Below are 27,590 nucleotides of genomic sequence, written 5' to 3'. Positions count from 1 at the left end.
GGCTTGTTTGGAGTGAGTGGAGGTTGGAAGAGAAAATTCTTTTGATTACGCTGTGGGCACAGTATACATCGAGTGGAAAAGATCGATCATTTCCTAAATTTACGAGATCGTAAGAAAATAATCATTGAATTAGAGTTAACTTGTTAACATTGTAATATAATTATTTAATTATTTATAAAAAATGAACAAACGTGAGGAAACGTTATGGTCTTTGGGCTCCGAAGATCAAATGATGATGATTGATTCTCTGAATCGTAATGAAGAAAAATATAATAATGAGAATATTGAGAAATATCAATCTGAATCTCCATGCGGTTTAACCTCTTCTTTGGCAGCAGAATATTCATCATTAAGTCATCAAGAGGGATTATTAGTCTCAATATTTGAATATTTGGATTTGGAAACGATCGGATTGAGTATTAGTTTAGTTTGTAAACATTGGAATTCTGTGGTGAAGAACACGCAAACGTTATGGAGATCAATTTGTGTGAATGAGTTGCAATGGCCACTTCACGTCTCTACCGATGAATTATTATTCCAGGCTCAACTTCAAGAAAAAATTGAGAGTGGAGAAATGGATGCCTTATCTTCTCCACTTCCCTCATCTACAAAAGATAAGGTGGCAAAATCCAATGGAAGACGAGCGATTACTATTTGTGGAAAGAGTTTTGCATGGAAAGATTTTTGTTATCTTTTGAAATTACCAGCAACTTTGTACTTTTTTGCCAACTCAAATACATCCAAGAAGGAACTCAATGAATATTATGAAGAACTTACCAATAACAGTGCCTCAGAAAGACCCATCGATGCCGAACACCCTGACATGAAGTATATTGTGTGGCGAGATGTACCTTTGATTGATTGCATTCACACAGAACTGAAAGTATTACAAAAACAAAAAGTACTCACTCAAATTTCATGCGACAAGCTTTATGATTTATTGATTCCAATAATCGACAAATTAATGCCGGAACCGCTCGTACCTTACGAAAATAATTATGTCGCACGATTTCGAGAACTGGTTCTTGGAAAAAACAAATTTTCTTTCCTATTTACAAAGAGTAATTTTCAAACTCTTTCAAAGCAAGTACGTGAACATGTCACTAATCACAACTATTCTTCGTTTGGAGTTTATTTATTGAATGACGACCATCATGACATGGGAGTAGTGACCAAACAATTACGACTTGCTTTCAAAAATAATCTTGATTTTGAATATTCCGATTCTCTCATGTTTAAGGCACATCTTAATGATGAATGTTTACTCTTTGAGTCATCAAATTTAGATATATGCATGGAAACTGTTAAGGTTCTCACAGAAATCGATCTTCATGTTATTCTAGCATTGTCAGAATTTGATGCTCTACAAACAATAAGAAGAAGATTTGCTGTGAATAGGTATGTTGTAATATGGTCGTATAATTTCCATGAAACAATGATCATGAATACCTCGTATTATTTTTGTTATTATAATGACGACAAAATATTGTTTTTCAATGACTCTTGATGAATAATAATAATAACCAACAATCATGATGACTAAATTCCAATATTCAACAGTGAAACTTTAGAAGTTTATTACGAATTCATGCCTGAAAAGATGACTGTCAACTTTGAAAAAGCTCTCAAGAAAAGTACTGGAGAGAAAGAAAAGTTTGTGGTGGCTCTCTACCGTTCACACGTTTCACCTCAATCTCTCATACAATCTCTTCGATCCGTATTTCCACAATTCAATGAAGTGGATTGTATTGGAATTTATTTCACATTGAATACTTATGGAATGTGTTATGTTGCATCAGGGACCTTTGAACAATGCAAAACAGTTGCGGAACGATTGAATAATCTCTTTTTGAATGTCATGGTGAAAACGGAGCAAGAAGCAATGGAAGAAAGTGAGTTGGCAGATGAGGAAGAAAGAGAGCAAGCTCAAGATGTTCAGGAAGGTGGTCAAATGGATGATCACGATGATGATGAGGTTTTCTAAGAAAGTAAATATGCTGACATTGATGTGTTTACATTATTGATTATTTATTTGCCACATTATGTCCAACATGTATGTACAGTGTTGATTCCTCGAGTAAAATTACATCACCATATATCAAATGAGAATCTCTAACAAATAATACAGCCATCGCCAGATTTTCTTTTTGCTTCCTTAGACTTTTTTGCATAGCCCTTAGGATCTGCTTCTTTCATTTGCTGCTCTCGCTTCATTCGTTCAGTATTTAAATCTCGAAGTTGGTTCGCTTGATTGGCATACTTGTTGTTCGATCCATACTTGGCATTTGGATTTGTTGAATGTTTCTTTTCTCGAATGGTTGACACGTTTGCATAGGGAATGGATGGGTCGCGATCATAGGGATTGTTTGATGATGTACCGCCAGTACTACTGCTTTGTGACACCATTCCAGGTGAAGCTGTTGGATCGACAACTCGTTGTTGTATTCGAGGACTTTGTTGTACGGCTTGTTGTTGCATTCGAGGACTTTGTTGAGCCAATTCTTGCTGATAGGCCCGTTCCTCTTCTTGTTGAAGTTGTAGAGCCAATTGTAAATCAGATTCTTCATGAGATGATGGTAATTGTTGTGTCACCAATTCCGACTGATTTTGTTGATTTCTATGATATTCATAGTTTTGGGAATGAGTTTCAAGCATTTGGAAAGGAGTGAAATCACCCAAATAGTAATGTTGATTTTCTCCATTGATGGAAGATAAATTTTCCCACACAATATTCGTTTCATTGAGTAAAGTCTCATCTGTACAGAGTGTGAGTAAAGCATCTTGAATCTTACAAATCACACTGAAATGATTATTTCTGAAGAGCACTGCTAACTTGTGTTCTCCTAAATTTTGATTGATCATTTTAAGACCATATTCTGTCAATTGTGTGGATGAATTTTCGAGGAATTGTTTTATCAGCAACCCCTCGTTGATGATTTGATGTTTCTGTTGGGGACTCATTTTGAGAGCCATTTCTTCGGGTGTTGAAAATTCTGTGAGTGGTTTTGCAGAGTGGTCATTGGTGTCATGCATCATATGATCAACATTGATACCATTCACTCCTTCACCAGTGAGTTTGTTCGTTGAGGTGTCACTTTCCAATTTTTTTCTCAATTTTTCCTCAGCAGCCGTTAATTCTTCCATGAGGACAATCTTTTCAACTGCTTGATTGTATGACAATTCTTTGAGAGCTTTAAATGTTTCGACATCAAATTCTGGATCAATCAGCCATCCATGCATTAATTTCATATTGAAGAATTGAAATACTGATAATTCTGATTTCTCTGTTTTGAATCCACTAACGCCTTCCGTAAATTGCACATTGACATCCAAGCCATGTTTTAATATCGGTAAGTGATCGAGAGCAGTTTGAAACAAAATCTCTTGTCCGTTTTCATTCGTTTGTTGTTTCTTGGAAATGGCATTGAACTTTTTGAGCATATATTCAGCCAAGATGCACACCAAATTATTATTTGTAATAAAACCATTTTCAATATAATCCTCCATTCCGATATTTTCTCCTCTCAAAGACATTAAATTACAAATTGCAATCAAAGGACAAGGTCCATTTAAATTTTGCAAAATGATCGGAGTTCTTCTCTCTCCGATCAAGACTCGTTTGACTTTATATCTCTCAATATTGCCTTCATCCGAGGGTGGTTGCATGGTTTTATTGGAGAGTGGTTTTGTTGTTGTTTCTTGGTGGTGATGATGATGATCCGATGAGGAATGAACTTGATCTGATTGTTGTTGATGTTGTGATGATGATTGCGCAAAAGATGACGACGACATGTTTTCATTTAATTTTTTTTTGTAAATTTTTTAAAAATACTTTTGAAATTGGAACGAAAAGCAAACAAACCGAATCATGAAGAAGGAAAAGGGAGATTAGAAAGTGGAACTGATTCGAATGCATGGAATGGGAAACCACATCAGCGTGAAGCATCCTGCATGCGGACCTAGATACGATTATTTCAAGTCAATGAATTATTAAATCATCTCGCTTTTCCATTCCTTATCGGATCAAGTGATCAATTAATTGAACAGATTTGAACAATGCTCCAAATTCCGATTTGATCTTATTAATATCATCATTGTATGCCGTTAATATTAATTCTACAAATGGAGAACGTTATTTTCCATCTCAAGAATTCTTCTTAACGACAAATTCCTTTTCATCATCATTTTCCTTCCCGAAATAATTTCTCAATAAAACAATACTCCTCATCATCACCACTTCAAAGATAACTTTTCCTTTCCTGCATCATGATCGGCGTCCCGAAACGATGATCATCCTCCTCCTCTTGTCATCTTCATGTTGAATGAGACTTCAAAAGACTTGAAAAACACTCTCGTAGTGAGAACGACAAAATCCAAACGAAAAAAAGCCTTAAAAATGTTCCGATCAGCAGCAACAATGATTTCTACCACACGGAGATCATGGCCATCACCATCATCATCATCATCAAGGATGTCCTACGTCCTGACGACCCTACTACTCGTGTGTATGGTGCTGATTCATTGTACAAATGCCATTCAAACAGAATTACATGCAGGTAAATCTGTTTGCTTTTCCGAAGATTTACCAGCCAACACTCCCGTAACGATCACTTATAGTCCTCCTCCAACGGTGGCTCTGAGTACACTCATTGTGAGAGATCCGTTTGGAAGCATCTTGTTGGAAGAACGAGATTTTACATCGCATCAACCTCACCGAACTTTCTTGACCACAAAGGGAGATGTTTCGGGTCAATATGAAATTTGTATCTTGCCAACTCAATTCTCCAAGGATCATATCTACAAGCAACCAGTATTTGCACAGATTACCATTGATGCAGACAGGTTTCATTACGAAAAAGATCAACCAACAACTAAGGATGAAGTTGAAAAGTTAGATACTTTGTTGCAAGATGTGAGACATAAGATTGATTCGATTAGTTTGGAACAGTATTATTTCAAAGAAAGAGAGGAAAGATTTAGACATACGACGGATTCCACTCATGAAAGATGTTGGTGGTTGGGAGTGTGTAAATTCTCATTACTCGTGGGAGTCACCCTTTGGCAAATGACAAACCTTAGATCATTCTTTAAGAAGAAAAAGTTGATTTAAAGATCCCAAAGAAACATCCCTCCCACATGCAACAATCTCATGTGATATTTTGACGTAGTGATGTTTAATGTTGATCAATGGTGACGCTTTGCAAACCTAGCCTAACAATTTGAGAGAAAATTAATTTTCAACCATTAACAAGTTTAATTTATTTTTGAAAGAACCAAATGACACACCAACCCGACTGAATTCCTTTCTCCTGAATTCCTTTCGCCATTATCCAATGATTTGCTGAAAATAAACACTGCAGCACATTTGGAAAGGAACCTTTTTACAAGACCAGTGCATGTCTATTTTTGCAGCAACGTGTTGTGACACACCAACGAATCATCAAAACGAGAATTCCCTTTTTCTCAATATAACATCCACAAAAAATTGCAACCGTTAGAGTGAAAGAGATGCTTCCCATAACCGCCAACGCCACCACCACCATAACATCGACGACACCTCTCAACGTTATTATTTCGAATCATCATGTTGCATTAAGATCGGAATCTCGAGAAGTGCCTCCGAATCATCGTCGTCGCCATCAACATCATCGAAATGACTCTTCCAAACATTCCGAATCATCGTCGTCGTCCTTCCGAGGAGGAGTGCATGATGCCACAAATTCAAATGTACATCCAAACATACGCAAACATCGAAAACAGCATTCATTGCATACTCCAAAAACGAGTTCATCTCAAAAGAAAAACACAACGAGTGATTCCACTCGTGTACTGGATGATTATTCTGAACATTTTTCTCTAATTTCAAAAACGTGCAATCAAGTTGTTCCAATCAGAGAAATGATTCGACTCCATTCGAATGCTTCTTTCATGACATTATCAAAGGATTCGAATTTGACTCTATATTCCAAAGAGATTTCGAAAATTTATACTCTCTCAGATTTACCAGGTGAACTTGTCATTCAAATTCTCATGTTTTTAACCTCACATGAATCGGCAAGCATTCTATTGACCTGTTCGTCAATTTGTGAAAATTTACTGAAAGAGAATGGATTTTACAAATTATTGTACATTCAATGGATTTCGCGAGATCTTTTACAATGCAAAAATCATCTCGAACAACGACAGGTCTATAATCACACAAAATGTAAATACGACTGTCGACAAACATATTTTAATGCATTGGGCGTTTCACAATGGAAACAAGTCATTCAGAAAAAAGAAATGGAATTAAGGAAACACCTTAATCGAAAAGGTTCATCGATTCATTGGAAGAAAATATTTCATGGATATTATCTACGATCACAATATGAGAAAATTCGATTCAAACTTGCCTCTATTTCCAAACTCTGTTACAATAATCCAAATGCTTTGGTACTTGTTTCCAAATTATTTCAATATCTCAAAACAACATTACAAAATTTACCTTCAGACACTGAACGAGATTATGTCATTAAGAGAAATTATGGAAAACAAATTAAGAGAAATCACACTCTCGTTCATCAATGCTTTTACTTGCTGGGGAATTTTTCTGATCTGAAAACTCGAAAAGAGGAACTCGATCGATTCATTCCCTTTCTGAACTATTTTCTGTATTCGAGTCGAAATGTGGTTGAGAATCCTCTCACTGTGAAAAATTCATGGAATTTGACAGCGTTCCACTACGCCATTCGAGTGGGAAGTAATTATTTACTTCGAGAATTAAGCACTACCTTTTTTGGAAATTTAAAGGCTTGTACCTTATTAAGGTTAACAGAAGAACCACAAAAAGCTCCAATTTTATATCATCTCGTGAAGTATAATATTTACCCAATAGTGTTCCAAGAATGGATTCGAATTAATTTATGTAAACCAGAATTATTTCTTTCAAAAGCAAGAGAAGGCTCGAAAAGTATTCTTCACTACATGATGCTTCATGGGATGACACATCCCAGAACAGTCATTGGATATCTGTCACTTATCAAAGAAGTCTTTTCTCCTTCACAAATCACACAATTACTGAATGAAAAAGATCAAAATGGAGAAACACCTTTTGGATATGCCATTGCAACCATAAGTGAGAAATTTTCAACACAATCCAATTTCGAATTCGATTTTGGAAAAATTTTTGGAATTCTCAATTATCTCACCGTTGACCTTCATTATTCACCTTCACAACAAGAACTCGATCGATGGAATCAATGTTTGGATTTTTATCGAATGACGCATGTGCATAGTAGGGCTTCTCAAGTTTTATCCAAATATAGAATTGATCGGGATTCCATTCAATTAAGAAGATTAATGCAAAAGAACGATTGAGAGTTAGTTCATTATTAATGAGAATAATGTTGTGTGTTTGTGAATAATATCGGAAAGAAAACACACACATGAGGATACTATCGAGATGGTTGCAACGTCCATGTATGATAGAATTGACGCAGAAAAAAGATGAATTGCCTGATTTCACTCACCAACAGGGTGATGATGGTTGGGTTGTTAATAACAAGCATGTTCTCCACAAAACGTATAGAATCAATGGACACTGGATGCTCATCAAGGGCTTGGTGGTGATTCTATTGTGTTTGGGTTGCATGAGTTTGTCGTATTTTGAAATATTTCGAAAGGTATCGTTGTCGCCGAGTGACAACATGAACCAATTGAAATCACTGCATCTTTCCTTAGATAAGAGTCATGAATATAATGTCATGTTCCTCAATAAGACCCAAAATTTTGGAGACACCTCCTCTCAGAATTCAGATTCTCCTCAAGAGAATACCAAACTTTGCTCGAAAATTGCTACCTATGAATTAGATCAATGTCAATTTGCAAAGGAAAACTGCATGTCACCACTTGGTGGCATGTTAAATTTTATTTTTATTCGTTATTGCACCTTCCAGAAGTTAGAACCATTGTTCTATGTTTTGGCCTTTCTGTGGATGGTCTTTTTATTTTACATGCTTTCGAGTAGGTGTCTCAATTTTCATGTTTCTTTCCTTTTAATGCGAATGATCACAAATCCAACAACAGCCACTGCTGAAGATTATTTTTTGCCCGAGTCTTGCAGAAATTTCTCGAATTTTAAGATTGAGTCCTGATATTGCTGGTGTAACTTTTCTCTCATTTGGAAATGGGGCTCCAGATATTTTCAGTACTATCGCAGGCATTTTCTCTGGAAGCACTGGATTTGGGCTAGGTGAGCCAATTGGATCTGGACTTTTTATTTGTAGTGTATTGCTTGCATGCGTCACTTTGGTTGTGAAAGAAGCAAAAGTGTCAGCCTTTCCTTTTCTGAGAGACGTCATTACCTATCTCATAAGTGTTACATTTGTGTTTGTGATCATCTTGGTCGATGGTTCAATCAATTTATGGCAAAGTATTTCATTTCTGGCCATTTATGTTGCATATGTGGTGTTTGTCATTGGAAGTAAGCTTGCCATGAATAGGATACAAAACAGAAAGCAAAAAATTCAAGAAAAAAGAAGGTGCCTTATCAACAACGAGGATCCATGTGTAGTTTGTGACTCTACCGATAATGAAAAACAAAGTCTCAATATTATACGAAATATGACGAGCTCCTCTCTGAGGACAGTTCCTTCGATGAAGCAGATTCTTCATCATCGGGCTGGAAGGAAGGCAAGCAACCCACGCTTCGATTCTCCAAAGTTGAGGATATTCCTGACAAGGTGATTGAAATTTTACGAAAGAAGCAACACCATTATGGAGCTCAATATAACCCAAAGTTTGGAATCTTTTTCTATGAGACGCCATCTTTGGACAATTTGAGCAGTCAAAAGTTGAAATCGATTGACATTGGCTCTGTTATCATTGAAAATCATTTTGATCATAAAAACACAGGAGAAGATGTGTGTGAAGCATGTCATGAGGCTGGAGGAAACAGAACTTGGCTCGAAAAAGTGAAATGCAAAGCTTGTCATGTGTGGGCTGAGTTTTTGGATCAGTGCGAATGGGAAGAAAAATCGAGAGGAGAAAAGTTATTCTTTTTATTGGTAGCACCAAGCATTTTGATTCGAAATTTGACCATTCCCAAGATTTATACCATTGCCAATGAATTGGTGGATGTGCTCAATTCATTTGGAATCATGTGGAACATTAGTGATTCCATTCTTTCCATTGCCCTTTCTGCTGGCAATAGTTTGAGTGATATGGCTGCTGATGTTGCGGTGGCCAGACAGGGTTTCGTTGAGATGGCTGTTGCTGCTGCGTATAGTGCACCTGGATTGAGTTTACTTTGTAAGTAGTTTGAAAATTTAAGTTCAGGAAATTGTTGAAAACTTTGTGTGAAATATGAACTAACAACACATGCCAATTTTGGGAACATTTTAAAGTTGGTCTTGGCATTTCCATGACAGCCAATTATATCATGACATCAAAACCATTCCCTATTGAATTTTCTCCAACCTTATGGTCACTTTTGTTTTCCTCATTGCCGTTTTGATCAGTTCCATTATTGTCGTGCCAGTCGCAAATTTTCATTCTCCCAAAATCTTTGCTTGGTTTCTTATTGCCATGTATTTGGTCTACTTATGTATGTTTGAATAATTTTCATCTTTTCATTGAAGGAGTGAACAAAGTTGAAAGTTCCAAGTTCATGTGAAATCCCGCGGAAAAGAATATTCAAAGAATTTGAATTTTCTGATTTTTTGATTCGTTCCTTGTTGTTGGTTACTAAGTCATGTTTTGAACAAATCATGACAAGAAGAAGGTTGTGTGTAGAATTCGATTGAAAGAAATTTGTGAAAGGATGAATGCATTCAGAACCTCATTCACGACTTCTTGTGTACCTGGAATTTAGATTCGAGTGCTGGTGGTGGTGGGGATATCGTGCAATCAATCAAAAAATTATAATCACTCCAAATTAATAACCATAAAAAACACTCCAACCATCATCTTTAAAAAAAACACATCCCCAACAACAACAACAACAAATGAAATTCCTCATCCTTTCCTTGTTGTTCGCCACTCTTCTCTTTTCCAGCACTCTCGTGTTGGCAAGTGACAGCGAACGTGATCTCACTGCTTCCGAATTGAGAGAAATCATGACAGGTCTCTCTGAATCCAAAGCTCGCGAATATGTTGGACCTTTAAATGAAGCCATGAGAAGTGCTGGAATTAACACTCCAGCTCGTCAAGCTGCTTTTTTGGCTCAATTAGGACATGAATCTGGAAATTTGAGATGGTTCAGAGAATTTGCTAGTGGAAAAGCCTATGAAGGAAGAAGAGGTAAGTAAGAGAATGAATTTTAAAGAGAATTTTGATGATGAATGTTGTTGAATGTGGTGCGTGATGATGAATCTTGTGAAAAATTGTTATTTTGACATTTGACATGTGAATGTTTTTACTGATTGCAACAGATCTTGGAAACACTCAACCAGGTGATGATGTGAGATATAAGGGAAGAGGTCCAATTCAAATTACTGGACGTGCAAACTATCGTGCTGCTGGTAAAGCTTTGGGCGTTGATTTGTAAGTTTTTCAAAATTTCATTAATTCAAATGTGAATTCAAAATTTCATTCAAAAATTTCATTCAAAAAAACAATGAATCATTGATCAAACATTCAAGAGAGAACAATCCACAACTTGCTGAGGATCCACGTATTGGTTTCCGAACTGCTGCTTGGTTTTGGAATTCTCGTAATTTGAATCAATATGCTGACAGACAATCTCAAGATGCATTTGATGTCATTACTCGAAGAATTAACGGAGGTTACAATGGAAAGGCTGACAGAGATGCTAAATACAGAGCTGCTCAACGTATTTTGGGAAGAAATGGACTAAATGATACTCCTTCTCAACAACCAACGACTCCAGTTGAAAGACCATCAACAAGACCAGTTGAAAGACCAACCAGACCAACTCGTCCATCGAGACCTATTAGACCAACCAGACCAACTCGTCCTTATCGACCAACAAGACCAACAAGACCCTACAGACCTACTCGTCCTTATCGACCTAATAGACCAACAAGACCTACTCGTCCAACAAGACCCTACAGACCAACAAGACCATACAGACCATCGAGACCAACTCGTCCTTACAGACCTTACAGACCTTCTAGACCATACAGACCAACTCGCCCTTCAAGACCATACAGACCATCTTATTCAAGACCATCTTACAGACCATCGTATAGACCATCTTATAGACCATCAAGATCAAGCTACTCTAGACCATCTTATTCAAGACCATCTTACAGACCATCCTACAGAGGAAGAAGATAAACGCGAGTTTAGTAATGATCGAAAGATCCTCAAAGAGCTTTCAACAATAAATTTATAATGATGATCTTTTTGAGTCGACAAATTACGAATTGCAATATTTCTATTTTCAAATTGTTTTACTTAGTTAAATGTATGATCATTCTTGTGCATACACATTTCAAAATTAACAAAAACTTCATCGCTACAATCACTCTCTTCAAAGATATCCTTATCATAACCTTCATAGTGGAAACATTGGAGCAAAGGAAAATGTTTTCGAAATGAGTGTCCACAATAATTCATTCCAAGATCTAGCTTGGTCAAATTGAACGCCCATTCTGGGTCCAGAAATTGAAATACTTGATACAACATGTCATCAGCAAATAATCCTTCATTTTCTGTTTAGACTAAAAACTGCCGATCCATCCTCATCATGACCATTCACACAATCGTCATCGTGCATTTTTCTTTCTCCGTTCATTACCGCATCCTGAAATTCACTTTGCTGAGATATCAATATTTTGGTGATCAAAATAAAGAAGCTCTAAGATAACATCATGATGATCATTGTTGTCGGGTGCCTTCCTCTTCTAATCAGAGTCACTTGAGGAGTACTCCTCATCTACAAATATATATTTCCAATTTGGGCTTTCGTTGTCACACAAATAGGACCACCACATTTCGTCACTGTAGTAACTTTTAAGAGTTATTTCTGGCTTACAGAGCTGAACCGGAGTTGTAACTAAATATCCATATGGTATGTGAAAATCATGATACATGTATTCAAGTCTAGCTCGTTTCAGAGCATTCAAGGATGATCTGTCAATGTTGTGAAGAATGGTCTGACTTTGAAGGTTGCCACTATTTTGAACTGCTCGAGCATAAATCTCTTGGTCATTCTGCAGTTGTTCATCGATATATTCAAATGGATTTCCATTTTGTTGTAAAGCAGAAAGGGCCATGTTCTTGTCGCTTCTCAATCTAGAAGAGGCATTATGGATTGCCAGTCCATGTGTTTTTACTGCTTCTTTAACAATCTCTTCATTGTCCTGAAATTCACTAGCAGCAAACGCTAAAGAAGCACCATTTTGACGAACAGCTGTTAAAACAATTTCAAAATTGTTTCGTAAATCCGCCGAAACTATTTCTAAAGCCCTACCATTTTGCTTGACTGCATTAAAGACAAGTTCAATATTGTTTCTGAAACAGGGGTCAACATGAAGTAATGCGAATCCATCTTGTTTGACTGCTGTTAAGCAAATCTCGAAATTTTTCTTGAGAGACGGCGATGCATGTGCTAATGAACATCCAAATGTGGATACTGCTTTTTTAACAATGTCAAAATTATCTTGAAGTGAAGCAGATGCATATTTCAAGGCATCAGAATCAGTTTGTACGGCTGTCAATACTATTTCATAATTATTCTGATAAGCTCGAGCCCACAACAAAGCCGAGCCATTTTGTTTCACTGCCTCCAACACAATATCATAATCGTTCTGTAGGTCTATTGATGCGAACGCTAACGCAGATCCATTATTTTTGATTGCAACAGATAATAAATCAAATCATGTTTAAATTGCATCAACATTGATTTTGTTGCAAAATTGAACACATTGACAACATTGAAAGCAATGGCTCTCATGATGACAGCTTTACAATGTTTCCATTGACTCTCCATTTCGCATTCTGCAACACATTCGAGAATCCATGATGGAAAATAGTTTTTTGGATAATATTCAAATTCAATCAAAGATGAAATGTTTTCCAAAATACAAAGCACCACCTCTTGGCAATCAAGAAACTCAATCGGAATCCATTTTAAGGGATGTAAACAACGTGAAATATCATTCTTGAATGCCTCTTTTGCAAGGAACCATTTGGAAAATCCTTTCATCTGATTTTGAAATTTCATCTTGAGTTTCATTTGTAGCTCTTTCAATCGTTCATTGTTTGTTTCATCTATTGGAATATTATTATTACTGAAATTATGTAATAATATTTTCGTACATGATGTGTTTTCATCGTCCATAGTCCTTCTCTTTTCCGAAGCATGATTTACTGATGAAGAACTTAATTTTACAAGTTTCCGACTGGGTGAATGTTCCAAAGTATGGATGGAAACTGAATTAATTTCCTCCTCTTGTTTTCGCTTCATTTTTTGGTTGTGAACTTAACGACAGCTCAATGTCCAAAGAAGAAGAGAATGAGATCTAAAGTCAACGCAAGCAAATTTACGCTCGAGTCATTGAAATAGTGTCTGTCACTCTTAATTTTGTAAAGAGATACAAGAAATTCTGAAGAATTTTGAAGGATGGATGAACGAAGCATTAGAAGATTTTGGTGGACCAATATATCATCAATCACAATACGATTAAGGCAGTCACGACTTTGCATTTAATAAGTTCTTTCCTATATTTATTGTTACTATTAATTTTGCATCCTCAAGTGTTCAATAATTCGGCACAATTTCACTCGAATTCCAACTTTGTGAATGCCCATGTCTAGAAGTGCTTGATTATGAAGTCCTAGTAATGCTACTCCATCAACATCGTGTTCCGCAAAAAGATCTCCAATCTTATTACTGAAAAATGCAGTATCAATTGATTCAATCCATTGTGAAACTGCGTGAGATGGCCAACTCTCAACTTGAGCCCTTGAAAGATTGCTCAACTGTTCCCTGAGAGACTCCTTTTCGATTGGCACGAAACGAGAGAGAGAAGTTGTGTTGAAATTTTCATTGTTTGATTGCAACTGCTCGGGCGACATGCCACTAATGGTGCGATTGTAATTGCTAGTATTCATTTGAGCAAACGATGGTATACCATTTGAGTTGTTGCTATTCGTGTTGATACTGTTAATTTCAGAATAATTCATCATTGACGGATTCGAACTGTAAGATCCTGAATACATTCCACTGTTGCTTAATGAAGAGGCTGAAGAAGCAGCTCTTTCCCTAGAATATGTCGATGGATATACTTGAGGATTGCTGTACATGTTATTAGTTTGTTGGTGATTTTGTGGAGGTTGAACACTTGGGTATGGTTCAGATCGGTATTTCTGGAAATAACTGGGTGATCTTGTTACAGAAGATTGAGAGGAATAAGGCAGTGGCAACATATCAGGATCACTTGAAGCATTTCTTTGGGTTGATGCTACAGTGTTGTTGAATGAAGATGATGGAACATTTTGCTGAGTTGGAATTTGTTGTTGCTTGTTCGTATTTGTTGGGTATTGTATGTTGTTGTTGACAACCCCAGCAGGGTTATTGATGTAAGGCTGAGAGGAATTCGCCATGGGAGAATTACAATAACTGCTATTACTTGCTGTAGGATAAGGTGAAAGATCCATCATGTTGTTATTGCCAGCAGGCTGTGACAAATTTTGTGTTGGTTGATATTGAGATTGAGAATTTTGTGGTTGTTGTGGAGGCGATGTTGGTTGTGAAGAGGAGAAATTTTGCTCGGTTCCAATCTCTCCATCCTTCTTTTTTCGTCCTTTTTGTTTTGGTTCATAGAATTGACATTCCATCGAACGACGAATACATTCCGAACATTGAGGTAATCGACGATCGCATTTCTGAAAATATGTGTGTAATCAGCATCACATTAAAGGAAATTTTAAAAACCTACCTTGTGTCGCTTACGGCATGGAATGCAAGCTATGGGATGGAAATCTCCTCCTGTCATGTTTATGTCCTGTTGTTGTTGGGGTGACATGGTCACTTGGTTCTTTCGTTGTCCATTCACAGTGTAATCATGAAATACAGCCTGTTGAGGAGCTGTCTGAAATGATGAGGTCATTGCGCTTTGATTTTGCGCATGGTGCGACGCGGGCTGTTGTTGCGGAGGTGGTGAAGTGGATTGTCTCGTGTTTACTACAACATGTTGGGAGTGTTGAGATGGCGATGAAGGGGTGGATGTGTTGCTTGATATCGATGCTCCGTGCTGATGATGAGGATGATGAGAAGTTAATTTTGAGTCGGCCATTGCATTCATGATAGAGGGGAATGTTGGTGGAACCACAGATGTGTGATGGTGCTTTGGGTAAGGTGAATTCGATCTGAGTGGTGGCTGGTGGAATTGTTCTTGTTGTTGATTCATGAAATTTGGCGTGTGTGAGGATGCTGTTGTTGAAGCAGCGGAGGGGGATGATTCGGCCAAAACATGTTTGGTTGTTTGATGTTGGAACATGTGTGGAGAATTATCCGTACTGTTACTACCTTGATGAGTCATTATTTGGGTAGGCCCGGGCAAAGATGGTTGCTGCAATTGCAAAGCCATTGATGGTAATGGTGCATGTTGCGATTGAGGTTGTGGAAGTTGCTGTAGTGCGTGTTGGTTGTGGTGAGGACTGCTCACATACGCCGAAGTATTTTGATAATATGGAGAATGATGAGATGGATGCTGCTGCGGAGAAGAAGCCGGAGAAGGTGATGAATAGCTTGGGGAACTATTCATTGTGGCTGATGAAGAGGTAGGGACATGAACGGAGAGTGGTTGTTGTTTGTGTTGCTGTTGTGATAAAGTCTGCAGCGTAGGCGGTTGAGATGAATAGCTATTGCTGCTGTTGTTGTTATTATTATTAGTAGAAGCAACACCACTATTCATGTGTTGGAGCATGGATGTTGTTGCTGTAGGCGTGGTTGTGGTACTACTTTGTGCGTGATGGTGCACCATGGACTCTTCTTCCTTAACCACTGATGTTTGGGAGGAGGAACATAATGGAAAGCCTTGAAACGGTGGTGCTGTTGATGGCGATGAGCCGCTGGGTTCTTCTTTCATTGTACCCGAATTAATGTTTGTTTTGTGCTTCAAAATATTGAATTCAAATAGGCCAAAGAGTCTTGTTTGTCGTTCGGACAACACACAAACGAAATGTTGATGATGAAATAAGAGCTATTGAAGAGGCGAGCTGAAATTTTTCTTGGTTTTCCTCGTTTGTAGTTGAGCCAAACGAAACACACGAGTTGAGCGATCAAAAATTCTCTCGCTTCTTCTTCTTCTTGTTGTTCTTGAATAATGCAGCAACAAAAGGGTATTAATTGTGGTGGATTCCTTTTGCAGCGTCCGCGCTTTTTCTGTTTCGAAAAGCCTCTCTGATGGTGGTGGAGAATGAACTTTGAGGGTTTTCACTTTTGTATGCTTCGATCGTTCGTAGTGAATTATTCTGTATCTAGTTCTTACAACTCAATATTTGTGAGCTGAAGGAGTGCAAGTTCTTGAATCGGATGAAGTGTGTGTGCACCAAATGATGAAAAGATCTTTTGAGAGAACGGACTCTTTCTGCTTGAACCTTTTGCTTTTAGAAAGAGACGTTCAATGTTGAGTCTCCCGAGAGTTTAAGAGAGATGTGTCGCCGAGAGAGAGGATGACGAACGAGACAACAGAGAGAGGTTTTTTTTGCTCGGTACAGTTGAGTGTGCGACACACCTCGCTCGGGATGTACGCCAATCCCAAAATGTGCTGTTGCGAACGCTTGCTCCGAAAATTGCCCTGCGGGGTAATCATGTGCTCCAATTAAACTCAGAGGAATTTCGGAATGGCAAAATTCATGCATGATTAATAAAGAGACCACAACATTTCAGTTTTTCAGAAGCGTTTTTTTGTATTCATTTGGTAGGATTTACTGCCTTGGTCCGAGCCAATACTCGGATGGGATCACGCCAATGTTATAATTGCTTCAACGAGGTGATTCGTCCCTTGTGGAAAAAACTACAACAACTTTCGGAGCTTCTCGTCGGACTCCCTTGCGTGATGGAAACTTGTTCCCAACAGAGCTTTCAAAAGAGACAATATTAGTACTATCGATTGACATCTAAATCTCCCAAGAGAATCCTTTTCCATTCATAAATGGTAAAACTTGGATATTGATGTGAAACAATCTTTGTATACATGGCTTTAAGATGTAAATTGAAGAATTTGAATTTGGTGTTGGTGATGGCATCGAGTTGAGTTAACAGGTTCCATGTTGTTGTTGTGTAATTTGTACCACTACTAGTTCCCAGAGACCAATGAGGTTGATTCAGAATAAGGTAAATTTCCTCCGTTTTTCGTTTCGACTGTTTCACCACTCTGAAAAGTTTCTCTAAATGTTCTCGAGTGGTTTGGGTGTCATTGTAAAATTCCAAATAATTATGAACAAAACTGTGAGCTGTTTTTGCTTTCATGAAAGTGTTGTTGGCCTTTTCTTGAATCTTTTCGAGCATCATGGAAATAATGGTATTATTATTCACATCCATCGATCCATTCACAAGAATAAGATTATTCTCACAGAGTCGTTTCACCCAATGCCATTCAATATCACCCTTTTTTGAAAGCATGAGATGCGTCAAGAAGTGATTCACAGGAACCATACTGGGTTTCATTTTCAGACTGAGGGAAATGGCAGTCGTGTATCGAGAAATGGCGTCCAAGTCTTCGACATCTTTTCGAGTTGGAAGCTCTGCATATGAATTGTTGCTGAGGAGTGTCCATCTTGAAGGGTTTTCCTTAAATTGATAATCATAGACATGATTCGATGTGATGCGCATCATGTTGGTCACACGAATGGTGGTTGATGTGCCATTCATGTCATCTGAAATTGAACTCGAGCTGAATATATTCTTTTTTGTCGTCCAATTACAGAAAATTAATTCAAAATTTAGAGAAAATTCGACTCGACTAGAAATATGGTACAGTAATTTTTCCAAATCTGCTCTCACTTGAGAGAGAAGAATATCCGAAACATTCATTCTAAAAAACGGCACACTAATATGTAATCGTGTCACTTTTTCACATGCATCTAATTTACGCCAAGGAGACAATGCCTGAATGGACATTTCCTCTTCTCCAATAAATGGCTCACTATTCACATCTAAAAAGTATAAATTTTTCAAAAAACACGAATATCGATTCATGACATTATCTTTTCGTTCCGGTTGCACCATCATTAATCGATCGAATTTGTACAATCGAAAATCATGCTCCTCTAAATCAAAAATATCATTCATTTCCAATTCATTACCATCTCGAATCCTCTTCCAAATGGTCTCTGCTTGCTTGTGTTTAACGCTCGTGTAGAAATCTTTACACACTTCCATCAAAGGAACTCGATAAATGAATGGAATAAATTCCAATATTAAATCTTTGAAAATCTCTTTCGGAACAAATTCAAAGAATCGGCCTTGAAGATGATGATGAAGAGAAGAAGAAAAACGTTTAGATTGATGATTGGACATTTTTTGAATGAGGTGTGAAAAATTGTATTCTTCAACTTCAGAAGTGAAAGTGGTGAAATCTTTCGTTGTGCAACCAAAAGAACCCGCGCATGAAGGGGGAATACACAAATCGATGGCACCCAACCAATTAGAAGAATAAAACAACAACACAAAAAAACGCATTCTGAATTCTCAATTCTCGTTTGTGATTAAAATTAAACCGATTATATAATACTAGTAAATGATTAATTTGAAATTGAATTAATTTCCTAAAGTCCTTATTGGTTAGAACCTCTCCATCTCAAATGATAGAACTCTTTCTGAATGAAATGCAATTTCCAAAAAAGAGATAAAGTTAAAAAAAATGTTTTTCGTTCCAATTTGGAAATGGCCATTTCTTCAACCATCCGATCCAATAGATCGTAGCAATGAGAGTAAGACTTCTGAAACACAATCCTCATTACATCATGATAACTGTAATGAAAGTGTTTGGATATCAAACGGAAGCTGAATTTTAGCGAGAGTAAAAAGATGGGAGGATCAGCCTTTCTGGAAGGATTTAAAGAATTTAAAGGATTTGTAATTGTGGTTGAATGGAATCAAGTCTAATGGACTGAAGAAATTAACCGCAAGCAAAGTCATGCAAAATGTAACCAAGTTAGATTTGAATTCTAACTCGATCAATGAAGAGGGAGCAGCAATTTCATCAAGCTCATATATGGATCAATTAAGAGAGTTCAATTTAGGAAGAAATCCTATGGGAAATGCAGGCATTTCAGCAATTGCTACAAGTCAATATAAGAGTCATCTGAAAGCGCTTTCGACAAGTGAAACTTTGAAAATTTTGAAACAATTACATTTAGGCCACGATAATATTGACAATAGAAACCCAGAACAGGTACCTCTACAGCATTAGATAAGGGAGGACTTGATTCATTTGCAGTAATTTAGCGGATCAATTGGTCTGTTGACAAAAATTGTCCCACTTAATGGTAACGGAGCGGCCTTATTCTTTGTCTCAAAGTTGGTTCACACTTTGGTTGTTGTAACCTCTGTCGAGACAGAGCTTGATTGTATAACGAGCTGACTGCAGTCCATTCATTCAAAATCAAATGGGAACCCACAACTAGTGTTACAAACCTATTGTATTGTGAGACGAAGATTGTCGCAGTAAAACCTTCAATTTCAGTAAATCAGTGTGTCCAAGTTGGTGTTCTTCTTTCCTAACTGAATGAAGGTGTCAAAATATGAATACAGTAAAAACAACAGCGTTGGTCTAACATCGTCTCACATCATCTGATGGTATCAACCCATGTCAAATGTCATTTGTTTTTTAGGCATCGATATTCCACATTTTCAATTTCGAAATCAACGATTGAATTTTAACAGAAAGAAGCCCCCAAATTCATTGGTGAGCATATTATTGTTAGCGAATTGATCCTTTTGTTCGTTAACACAAAGACCCATGATTATTATTTCAAAAAAAACTGTCACCCTTGTTTTCAGCATCACACTCGTTTTCAGATCTCTTCCTCGTTTCATCCAAACACAACAAAATCTTGTGGTTGTTGTTGCTTGAGACTTTAAATTGTAAGTGTCCACAAATCATTTGAATGTGAAAAATCTTCTGAAACACTTTGATTTTCTGTGGCCACCCAAAAATCTAATATCCTCTTTTTCATAAAACCCCTCATCAACACTAAATATTGTGGGCCCACCGTCAACACACTTTGTGATTTCAATTTGGACTGCTCAGAATGATTTCAAAAAATTGTTGATCTTTTAAAAAGTCAATTACAACAGTGTGTGTGTGAAAACTCAAAAAACAAGACCAACAAGAACCACTCGAACGCTCATTGATTCCTCTCTCTCCGTTACTCCCCAAAAGAACTCGGAAAGAATCAAAGATGACGGAACAACAACAGCAACACCCAGTCGAGTCCACTTCGACAGCTCCTGTCCAAGTGGTAGTGATTACTGACAGCGAAGTTCCTTCTTCTCATTCACAACAACAACAACAACCTCCACAACCACAACCAAACGATCATGACCATGAACAACACATCGATCATCATCATCACTACCAACAACAACAACAACAAGAGAACATCATGTCTCCACTTGCTGACCTTCTTTCCCAACTCTACATTTACAATTGGAGTGAATTTTCAAAAACTTTTTCTAGATTTACTCGTTCGACATCTTCTTCTAGGCATAACAGCACCTTAACGAGCAGTTCGATTTATTCTTCAACTCATCAACAACAAGCACATCAACAACAACAAGAAACACAGGGTCATCATGGCAACAGTGGTGGTGTTGATTCTCCTCAAGTTCCACAAATAGCAATCCTTACCACATCGAGAAGTCAAAATGGCAGCTGCCACATTACAATTTCGCCATCCTCAATGTCGGTCTCTTCTCCTCATGCTCAACAACACCAACCACATTCTCATCATTATTTGCCAACAACCACTCCTCCTCCACTTCCTCCTCCTTCTCATAATCATCATCAGAACACCAACAACACCAACAACGGAATTCAATCTTCTCCTTCTTCCGTTCCGGCCGCCGACGCTTCATCCGATGGAATGACTTCAAAGATTAACCACACCACCACCAACATGATGAATCTCTCCCTACTCTCTCAACACTACACTCTACTATTGGTCATTCGTCGCTACGTTCGTCACGGAGGTTGTGGCTTTTGTAACCGGAGAACAGTAGAATTATCCGAGTGGTATAAGGGTCTCTTACAACTTCACATCATTCCTGTCATCTTGCATGCCGAAAGTGAGGAAGAAGGCAATGAATTCTTTGCACATTTCAAGTCACCCATCGTTGCAAACATTCCACGAGTGTCAGATCCACGTTACAAACGAGTCGTGAAATTGTTGGAAATGGCTGGACCGGATGTGGCCACTCCGTTGCGATTCGAAGAACTCTCGTTTCGAAAGAAACTGAAAACCATTCGACCCTATTTGAGTGCCACCAAACAAGGATTTACTTTTGTGGAGAATCCGAATCAAGTGGAATACTCGGAAGGATCCAATTTGTTGGTTCCAAAAATGGTATTGATTCGAGATTGTGAAATCAAATATGTGTGGGATCAAGAAATTTATGACCATGCACCAGATATTCTGAGTACAGTCGTGTTGAAATTGCCATGGTTGGCCATGACGAGTGCAGACTTGTCATCGGTGAATGGTGGCGGAGATGCTTCATCAACCTTTCGTGCAAGTTTTTCCACAACAGTTTCTGGTCATCATCCAACCATGGATCAACTTTATGAAATGAAAACTAATCAAACCAATCGAATGCATTCTCGAGGACAAACCAATGCCATTTCTCCACAACATTTGCAAGTGCATACCATGTCACAGAACCAACAACACCAGGTTCAACAAATATCTCATGAAAATTCTCGAAAGATTTCAAGTGCTTCCAATAGTGGAGGAGGAATTGAAGTGGACCTGAATCATGGTCATACACTTTCTTCATCGTATCAACATACGAGAAATTTGTCAGAGTCCTTTACTGCCATTTCCTCATCGCATCAAAATCAATCACAATTTTTGAAACAACAATCACAGCAACCACAACATTCACGAAACGGCTCATTGGATCCAAATACAGCCCTTCATGCTTCTGGTTCTGGACAGCATCAACCACCATTGGATGCGTTTGATTTAACACGAAGAAAAATTTCGAATGGACAAAATGCACTTTCTCAGTCGACTGGAAGTTTTAATAATAATTATTTAAGCATTCAAGATATGAACACTACTGTCCACACACAACTACCATCATCATCGGCCACATCGAGAAAACAATCTTCGACCAGTGGAGGAAAAATCTCTCCAAGACAACGCCACGATTTACAATTCTACCTCGATCAAATGTCATCTTCCAAAGTCATTGCAGCTCAAGATCGAACAGGAAGTGGAAATAATTCAAAATCTTCAACACCTCGTGGTGGAGTTCATTCACGACAACATTCTCAAGTGTCAGGAGGTGTCTTGGCAGAACTCGATGCATTTACCATCACAGTCGGTGACGCCACTGTTGACGAGATGAATGCCTTTGGAGTCGTTCAAGAAAATGACAAAACGAAATTAATTCCTCCTGTGGATTCCAATAAGAATGTTCATGATCAAGAAGAATTGCTCATTGAAGGAATTGAACCACAATTGTATATTCCTCCAATGTCAGCAGTAGGAATTCACAATGATTTACCTCAACCTCAACCTCAACAACAACAACCACCACATCATCTTGAGAATTTGTTGAATCGACGACACTCCCCTCGACAACAACCTTCACACACTCCCTCTCAAAGTGAAGAGAATTATCAGATTCGATCCTCACAACATGTCGATCCATTACAAAATTTCACACTCATTCGAAGTGTACCCATTTATAGAAAAGTTGAAGGAGTTCTTGATTTTGAGCTCGTTTCAAAGGAACAATTAGCACAAGAACAACGTCAAGCTGCTCTTCAAGCCAAACAACGCATGAAAAAACAAACCTTCATCATCCCTTGCATGCATGTAGAGGAAAGTGAAGAAGATACAGAAAGTGAACTCTCAACTGTGAAAGTTGGATTACAAGCCATTCTCAATGACGATCACAAGAGACAATACTTTAAGATTTTTGCCTTAAAAGAATTCAATGCAGAGAATATCATGTTTTGGGAAGATGTCGTTTCGTTTAAAAAATTGTTTATTGAATTGAAGGAATTTAGTGATGAAGTGACACAACCTGATGACAATCGAAATAGAGTTTCAAAATTAGCTGGTGTCATTGCTGACAAGTATCTCTTCGATGATTACAGTATTTACAATATCAACACATCCAATACTTTGAAACAAAAAGTCTCCACCATGATTTTAAATCCTAATTATTTCTATAGTGACGACTGCAAATTCCTCTTTGATGACATTATTTTGGAAATTATGACAACTGTATTGCCTGACATGTATCATCGATTCTTGGTTTCGAATGAATACAAAGAAATGCTCAAATCCTCAAAGTACTTTCATCGAGGAAAGAAGAAATAACAGGTTCAGAATGAATATGTGTATCTATTTGTGTGTGTGTGTGCGTGCGTGTATATAAATTTGATGACCATGACTGCTCTATTACAACAACAACAATTGAATGTATATAACAAATGATTGTGTTTTTCTATTTCATTTAAATGTTCTTTTATGTTTGTCCAATTTTTTACACAAAAAAACCATTGAATGAATATACTCAATATGATCCATTTCGTAATTGTTTGATATCTTTCATCATGTAATACTCTTCGGAATATTGTTAAATTTAATAATATTTAACAATAATATTCAACAATTAAAAAAAACAAAAAAAATGGCCAAAGAACTTTAAGCCGAGAACATGATCATTCGAGGAAACGTTCAGAGTCTTCAGGAACATTGGCCCTATGTATCCTCTTCTCTCAACGATTATTATAATGGTCATACATTTTTATATGTTGCTTGTATGTGTGGACGTTTGGAAGTTGTGAAATTTTTAGTTTCGCAAAAGGGAATTGATGTCAACAAAGGAGCACAAGTAGAAGGGAATGAATGAATGGGAGAGAAGTTTACAATGTGATCACATTGAATCGGAAATTATAGTTTGGAGTAAGTAGTGGTCGTATATACGGATGATGTTTTAAGAGATGTGAAATTATTATTTGTTTAATAATTATTATTTAATTTAATTATTATTATTGTATTTATGTTATATATTAATTTTATATTTATTTAATCATTTATGTACTTGCATCACAAAGGGATCTTCACTACAAGCACATGGAAACTGTGAAGTTGTTGTTGCAACAACCAACGATTGAAATTGATGAAACATCAAAACAGTTTGCTAAACGCCAAAGAATTGGAGATTTGGAAGAACTTCAACAACAATTATTATTTTCTGCATGCATGAATGTTACCATCAATAATGTGACCTATTTATATTGGAAACAAAACGACCGCATTTCTCTCAACAAAGATTTGAGCCACAAACATGACCAAACAATATTTGGAACTTGCATCATTGCATTTCAACCTCTTCTTTCAAAATTGGTTCCATCTTTTCACAAACAAGTGATTCAAAATCAGAAATTTATCGAATCCTTGCATCATGAAAAGGAGATGGCAGTATTGCAGTCAATGATTGATTTTGTATTGTATGGAGCTCATGAAGTGGAAGTGAAAAATACAGAATCTGCTCTGATCATTCTTGCATTACTCAATCGGGTAGAAGGAGAGTTTATTGATCTAAAAAAAGAAGTGTGTTGACTATGTGATGAACTCCATTTACTTGGAGAATGTGTTGGATCTTATGGATACAATTCAATCATTTCTACAAAGAGAGGAAAAATTGTTTGAAAACGAAAAGGATGCTTCGATCCTTCATCAACTCAAAGACTATTGTTTGGATTATATTGGAATGAATTCTGAGAAGGAAGAATTTGAAACATTGATCAAGAAAGACAGCAATGGTCGGTGCACTTGTGAATTGTTGGACTCTGTGGTGAAAAGAAAAAGTGTTAAAAAGGTGAAGATTGATGAAATTCCCAGCGCGTCATCACCAACTCCCTTGTTTGAATTATTTCAAGAGAAGGTGGGAACGGATGTAGAGTTGAAACTCTCAAGTGGAAAAATTGTGAAATGCCACAAAACAATATTGAGCTCCAAAATTCCATATTTTGATGCATTATTTTCTGGAAATTGGAATTCCCAAGAACAAGTTTATGGTGATGAAATGGAATTTATCATTGAATATTGTTATGGGTTTGTCGAACAAGTTCCCAATCCCTTGATCATTCCTCTCATGAAGAAATCACATGAATTTCAATTGGAAGAATTATTGAAAATATTACAACTAGCATTGACCATTTCAATGGGCAACTTTATTGAAACTGCACAACAATTAGAAGAATATTGGAATGAACTATCGTTTAAGGTAGCGAAGAGAAAATTGATTGATTTTGGAATAATAATTCAATGGTCATTGGACGTTCGAGAACGATTGTTGTTGAGTTCAAAAGTGACAAATGTTTGTAAAAATAACATTTGACGTTTTGTCACTTTCCTTTTCAATCATAATCTCGCGGGATCGTTCATTTTAAATAAATGTCTTTGAAGCAAGCGTTTGAATTCATTCGGAATGAAGATGTTGAGAATCTTCGTAACATCTCCAATTTATCTTCCTTCATCAATGATGATGATGGTGATGGATACACATTATTATTTTATGCTTGTTCTATCGGAAGAATTGATGTAATGAAATTTTTATTGACAGTGAAAGGAATTGATGTCAACAAAAAATACAGAGTAAGTAGTAGTAGTAGTATTAAAAAGTTTAAATCATCATCCTATGCCTTTCTCTCTTTGAAAAAAACACAATCCTTAAAAATTTAACGAAAAGATTGTATGTGTTTTACAAAGTTGTGATGTCAAGAGCGATTTCGAAACTTTTGATGAAACACAGTTGGGAGTAAGTTGGTGGAGTATTGTTTAAATATTATAAAATGTGCTATTTATAAAACAACACAAAAATTCTTGTGCAATGGTTCAACACCAATGAAATTGTTCTTGATGGTGGGATCATGATGAAAACAACGTTTCAATCTTCTCATTAGTGGTCTCCACTTAGTGTTGCATGTCTCAAAAAACACATTGAAATTGTGAAATTATTGTTGCAACATCCAAACATTCAAATTGATAACACGGCAAAACAAAATGCTAAAGACAATGGCGTTGTAGATTTGGAGCAACTCCAAAATGAATTTTTGAAACAACACAATTCTTTATTTCCATCAACTTCATCTTCTCCATTTTCACACTCAAGAGTTCCAATGCAACAAATCATCGATTCTAATTATTCGTATTGGCAACAAAATCAATTTCATCTTTTGAAGAAATTTCACGACAATGATCAATTATTTGAGAGTTCTATCATTGCATTTAAACCTCTTCTCTCAAAATTGGTTCCATCTTTTCACAATCAAGTGTTGGAAAATAAGAAATTTATTGAACTATTGAATGAAAAGGAATTGAGTGTGTTGCAATCTCTCGTTGATTATTTGATTTATGGAGGTGAAGAGTTGAAATGTGACGGTTTTGGGAAATGTTTGATTGTACTATTCTTGTTGAATCGAGCTGAAGGTGATTTGATTTCTTTAAAATCAAAATGTGTTGAAAGAATCATTCAACAAGTGAAATTTGAGAATATTTTGGATACTTTAGATATAATTAATGCAATGTTGAAGAAAGAGAGTGAAACTTTCAAAGATTCCTCAAACAAGAAGATGAGCATTCTTGAAACCATGAAAGAATATTGTTTGGATTTTCTTGGAACAAATTCTGATCAACCAGGATTTGAACAATTCGTTGAGAATGATGAAAGAATCAATGATTATTTAAGAGTCATCATCAAACGCAAACAAATCAAAGATGTGAACATGAATGAAGCTCCAAACACCAACATTTCACAAAGACCTTTGTTTGACTTGTTGAAAGAAAGTGTAAACACTGATATTGAAATCAAACTAAACAATGGAAAGATTGTGAAATGTCACAAAACAATTCTGAGTTCCAAAATTGAATTCTTCGAAATCATGTTCAATTGAAGATGGAATACCCATGAAGTATATGAATATGAAGAGGAAATGGAATATATCATTCAATACTGTTATGGATTTATGGAAAAGGTTCCTTCTCACTTGATCATTCCTCTCATGAAGAAGTCACATGAATTTCAATTGGAAGAGTTGTTAAAATTTGTTCAATCACTATTGACAATCACCATTGAGAATTTCTTTCAAGTGGCTCAAAGTTTAAAGGCACACCTTGAAGAAGACATTATTGAAGAGGACAGGTTTAAAGAAGTGAGAAGAAAATTGGTTGAATTTGGTGTCCAGAATAGAAAAACACTTTTCCAAAGCAAGAACCGAGAACTAATTACTTCTGTTCCTACAGAATTGAAAGATGAAATCCTCATGGCTCTTGCCAATAAATAACATTGTTCTCGTTCCTCTCATGACCATTCTTCACATCTATTGCTATTGCTAAACACTTTCAAATGATGCTTTTGAATGACCTTAATATCAAAACACGATGAAATT

General features: G+C 36.8%; 13 protein-coding genes across 13 annotated transcripts; 9 read left to right on the top strand and 4 right to left on the bottom strand.

Moving 5' to 3' along the window:
• Positions 1-181: 181 nt before the first annotated feature.
• On the top strand, positions 182-1,984 carry FDP41_012796 (uncharacterized protein; the record flags this gene model as incomplete). Its single annotated transcript, XM_044703354.1, has 2 exons — positions 182-1,398; positions 1,561-1,984. The coding sequence occupies 2 exons, from the start codon at positions 182-184 to the stop codon at positions 1,982-1,984; spliced, it is 1,641 nt and encodes a 546-aa protein (XP_044565721.1).
• Positions 1,985-2,112: 128 nt separating this feature from the next.
• On the bottom strand, positions 2,113-3,792 carry FDP41_012795 (uncharacterized protein; the record flags this gene model as incomplete). The annotated part of the gene is made up of 1 exon (XM_044703353.1): positions 2,113-3,792. The coding sequence occupies one exon, from the start codon at positions 3,790-3,792 to the stop codon at positions 2,113-2,115; it is 1,680 nt and encodes a 559-aa protein (XP_044565720.1).
• Positions 3,793-4,471: 679 nt separating this feature from the next.
• Positions 4,472-5,110, top strand: FDP41_012794 (uncharacterized protein; the record flags this gene model as incomplete). The annotated part of the gene is made up of 1 exon (XM_044703352.1): positions 4,472-5,110. The coding sequence occupies one exon, from the start codon at positions 4,472-4,474 to the stop codon at positions 5,108-5,110; it is 639 nt and encodes a 212-aa protein (XP_044565719.1).
• Positions 5,111-5,508: 398 nt separating this feature from the next.
• FDP41_012793 (uncharacterized protein) lies at positions 5,509-7,356 on the top strand (the record flags this gene model as incomplete). Its single annotated transcript, XM_044703351.1, has 1 exon — positions 5,509-7,356. One exon carries the CDS (start codon positions 5,509-5,511, stop codon positions 7,354-7,356), a length of 1,848 nt encoding a protein of 615 aa, XP_044565718.1.
• A 329-nt stretch (positions 7,357-7,685) lies between these two features.
• Positions 7,686-9,493, top strand: FDP41_012792 (uncharacterized protein; the record flags this gene model as incomplete). Its single annotated transcript, XM_044703350.1, has 4 exons — positions 7,686-8,001; positions 8,102-8,547; positions 8,610-9,288; positions 9,384-9,493. 4 exons carry the CDS (start codon positions 7,686-7,688, stop codon positions 9,491-9,493), a joined length of 1,551 nt encoding a protein of 516 aa, XP_044565717.1.
• Positions 9,494-9,983: 490 nt separating this feature from the next.
• Positions 9,984-11,277, top strand: FDP41_012791 (uncharacterized protein; the record flags this gene model as incomplete). The annotated part of the gene is made up of 3 exons (XM_044703349.1): positions 9,984-10,278; positions 10,410-10,521; positions 10,620-11,277. 3 exons carry the CDS (start codon positions 9,984-9,986, stop codon positions 11,275-11,277), a joined length of 1,065 nt encoding a protein of 354 aa, XP_044565716.1.
• Positions 11,278-11,846: 569 nt separating this feature from the next.
• On the bottom strand, positions 11,847-13,411 carry FDP41_012790 (uncharacterized protein; the record flags this gene model as incomplete). Its single annotated transcript, XM_044703348.1, has 2 exons — positions 11,847-12,724; positions 12,781-13,411. The coding sequence occupies 2 exons, from the start codon at positions 13,409-13,411 to the stop codon at positions 11,847-11,849; spliced, it is 1,509 nt and encodes a 502-aa protein (XP_044565715.1).
• A 272-nt stretch (positions 13,412-13,683) lies between these two features.
• FDP41_012789 (uncharacterized protein) lies at positions 13,684-16,037 on the bottom strand (the record flags this gene model as incomplete). Its single annotated transcript, XM_044703346.1, has 2 exons — positions 13,684-14,832; positions 14,886-16,037. 2 exons carry the CDS (start codon positions 16,035-16,037, stop codon positions 13,684-13,686), a joined length of 2,301 nt encoding a protein of 766 aa, XP_044565714.1.
• Positions 16,038-17,056: 1,019 nt separating this feature from the next.
• Positions 17,057-18,472, bottom strand: FDP41_012788 (uncharacterized protein; the record flags this gene model as incomplete). The annotated part of the gene is made up of 1 exon (XM_044703345.1): positions 17,057-18,472. The coding sequence occupies one exon, from the start codon at positions 18,470-18,472 to the stop codon at positions 17,057-17,059; it is 1,416 nt and encodes a 471-aa protein (XP_044565713.1).
• Positions 18,473-19,091: 619 nt separating this feature from the next.
• FDP41_012787 (uncharacterized protein) lies at positions 19,092-19,367 on the top strand (the record flags this gene model as incomplete). The annotated part of the gene is made up of 1 exon (XM_044703344.1): positions 19,092-19,367. One exon carries the CDS (start codon positions 19,092-19,094, stop codon positions 19,365-19,367), a length of 276 nt encoding a protein of 91 aa, XP_044565712.1.
• A 991-nt stretch (positions 19,368-20,358) lies between these two features.
• FDP41_012786 (uncharacterized protein) lies at positions 20,359-23,511 on the top strand (the record flags this gene model as incomplete). Its single annotated transcript, XM_044703343.1, has 1 exon — positions 20,359-23,511. The coding sequence occupies one exon, from the start codon at positions 20,359-20,361 to the stop codon at positions 23,509-23,511; it is 3,153 nt and encodes a 1,050-aa protein (XP_044565711.1).
• A 340-nt stretch (positions 23,512-23,851) lies between these two features.
• FDP41_012785 (uncharacterized protein) lies at positions 23,852-24,759 on the top strand (the record flags this gene model as incomplete). The annotated part of the gene is made up of 3 exons (XM_044703342.1): positions 23,852-23,958; positions 24,094-24,099; positions 24,252-24,759. 3 exons carry the CDS (start codon positions 23,852-23,854, stop codon positions 24,757-24,759), a joined length of 621 nt encoding a protein of 206 aa, XP_044565710.1.
• Positions 24,760-24,802: 43 nt separating this feature from the next.
• Positions 24,803-27,485, top strand: FDP41_012784 (uncharacterized protein; the record flags this gene model as incomplete). Its single annotated transcript, XM_044703341.1, has 5 exons — positions 24,803-25,519; positions 25,609-25,797; positions 25,892-25,960; positions 26,106-27,057; positions 27,115-27,485. The coding sequence occupies 5 exons, from the start codon at positions 24,803-24,805 to the stop codon at positions 27,483-27,485; spliced, it is 2,298 nt and encodes a 765-aa protein (XP_044565709.1).
• Positions 27,486-27,590: the final 105 nt, after the last annotated feature.

The sequence above is a fragment of the Naegleria fowleri genome, assembly GCF_008403515.1.
Source record: "Naegleria fowleri strain ATCC 30894 chromosome Unknown tig16, whole genome shotgun sequence".
NCBI lineage: Eukaryota > Heterolobosea > Eutetramitea > Acrasida > Naegleriidae > Naegleria > Naegleria fowleri.
The sequence above is the reverse complement of the archived record's forward strand: the minus strand, read 5'-3'. Positions and strand labels throughout refer to the sequence as shown.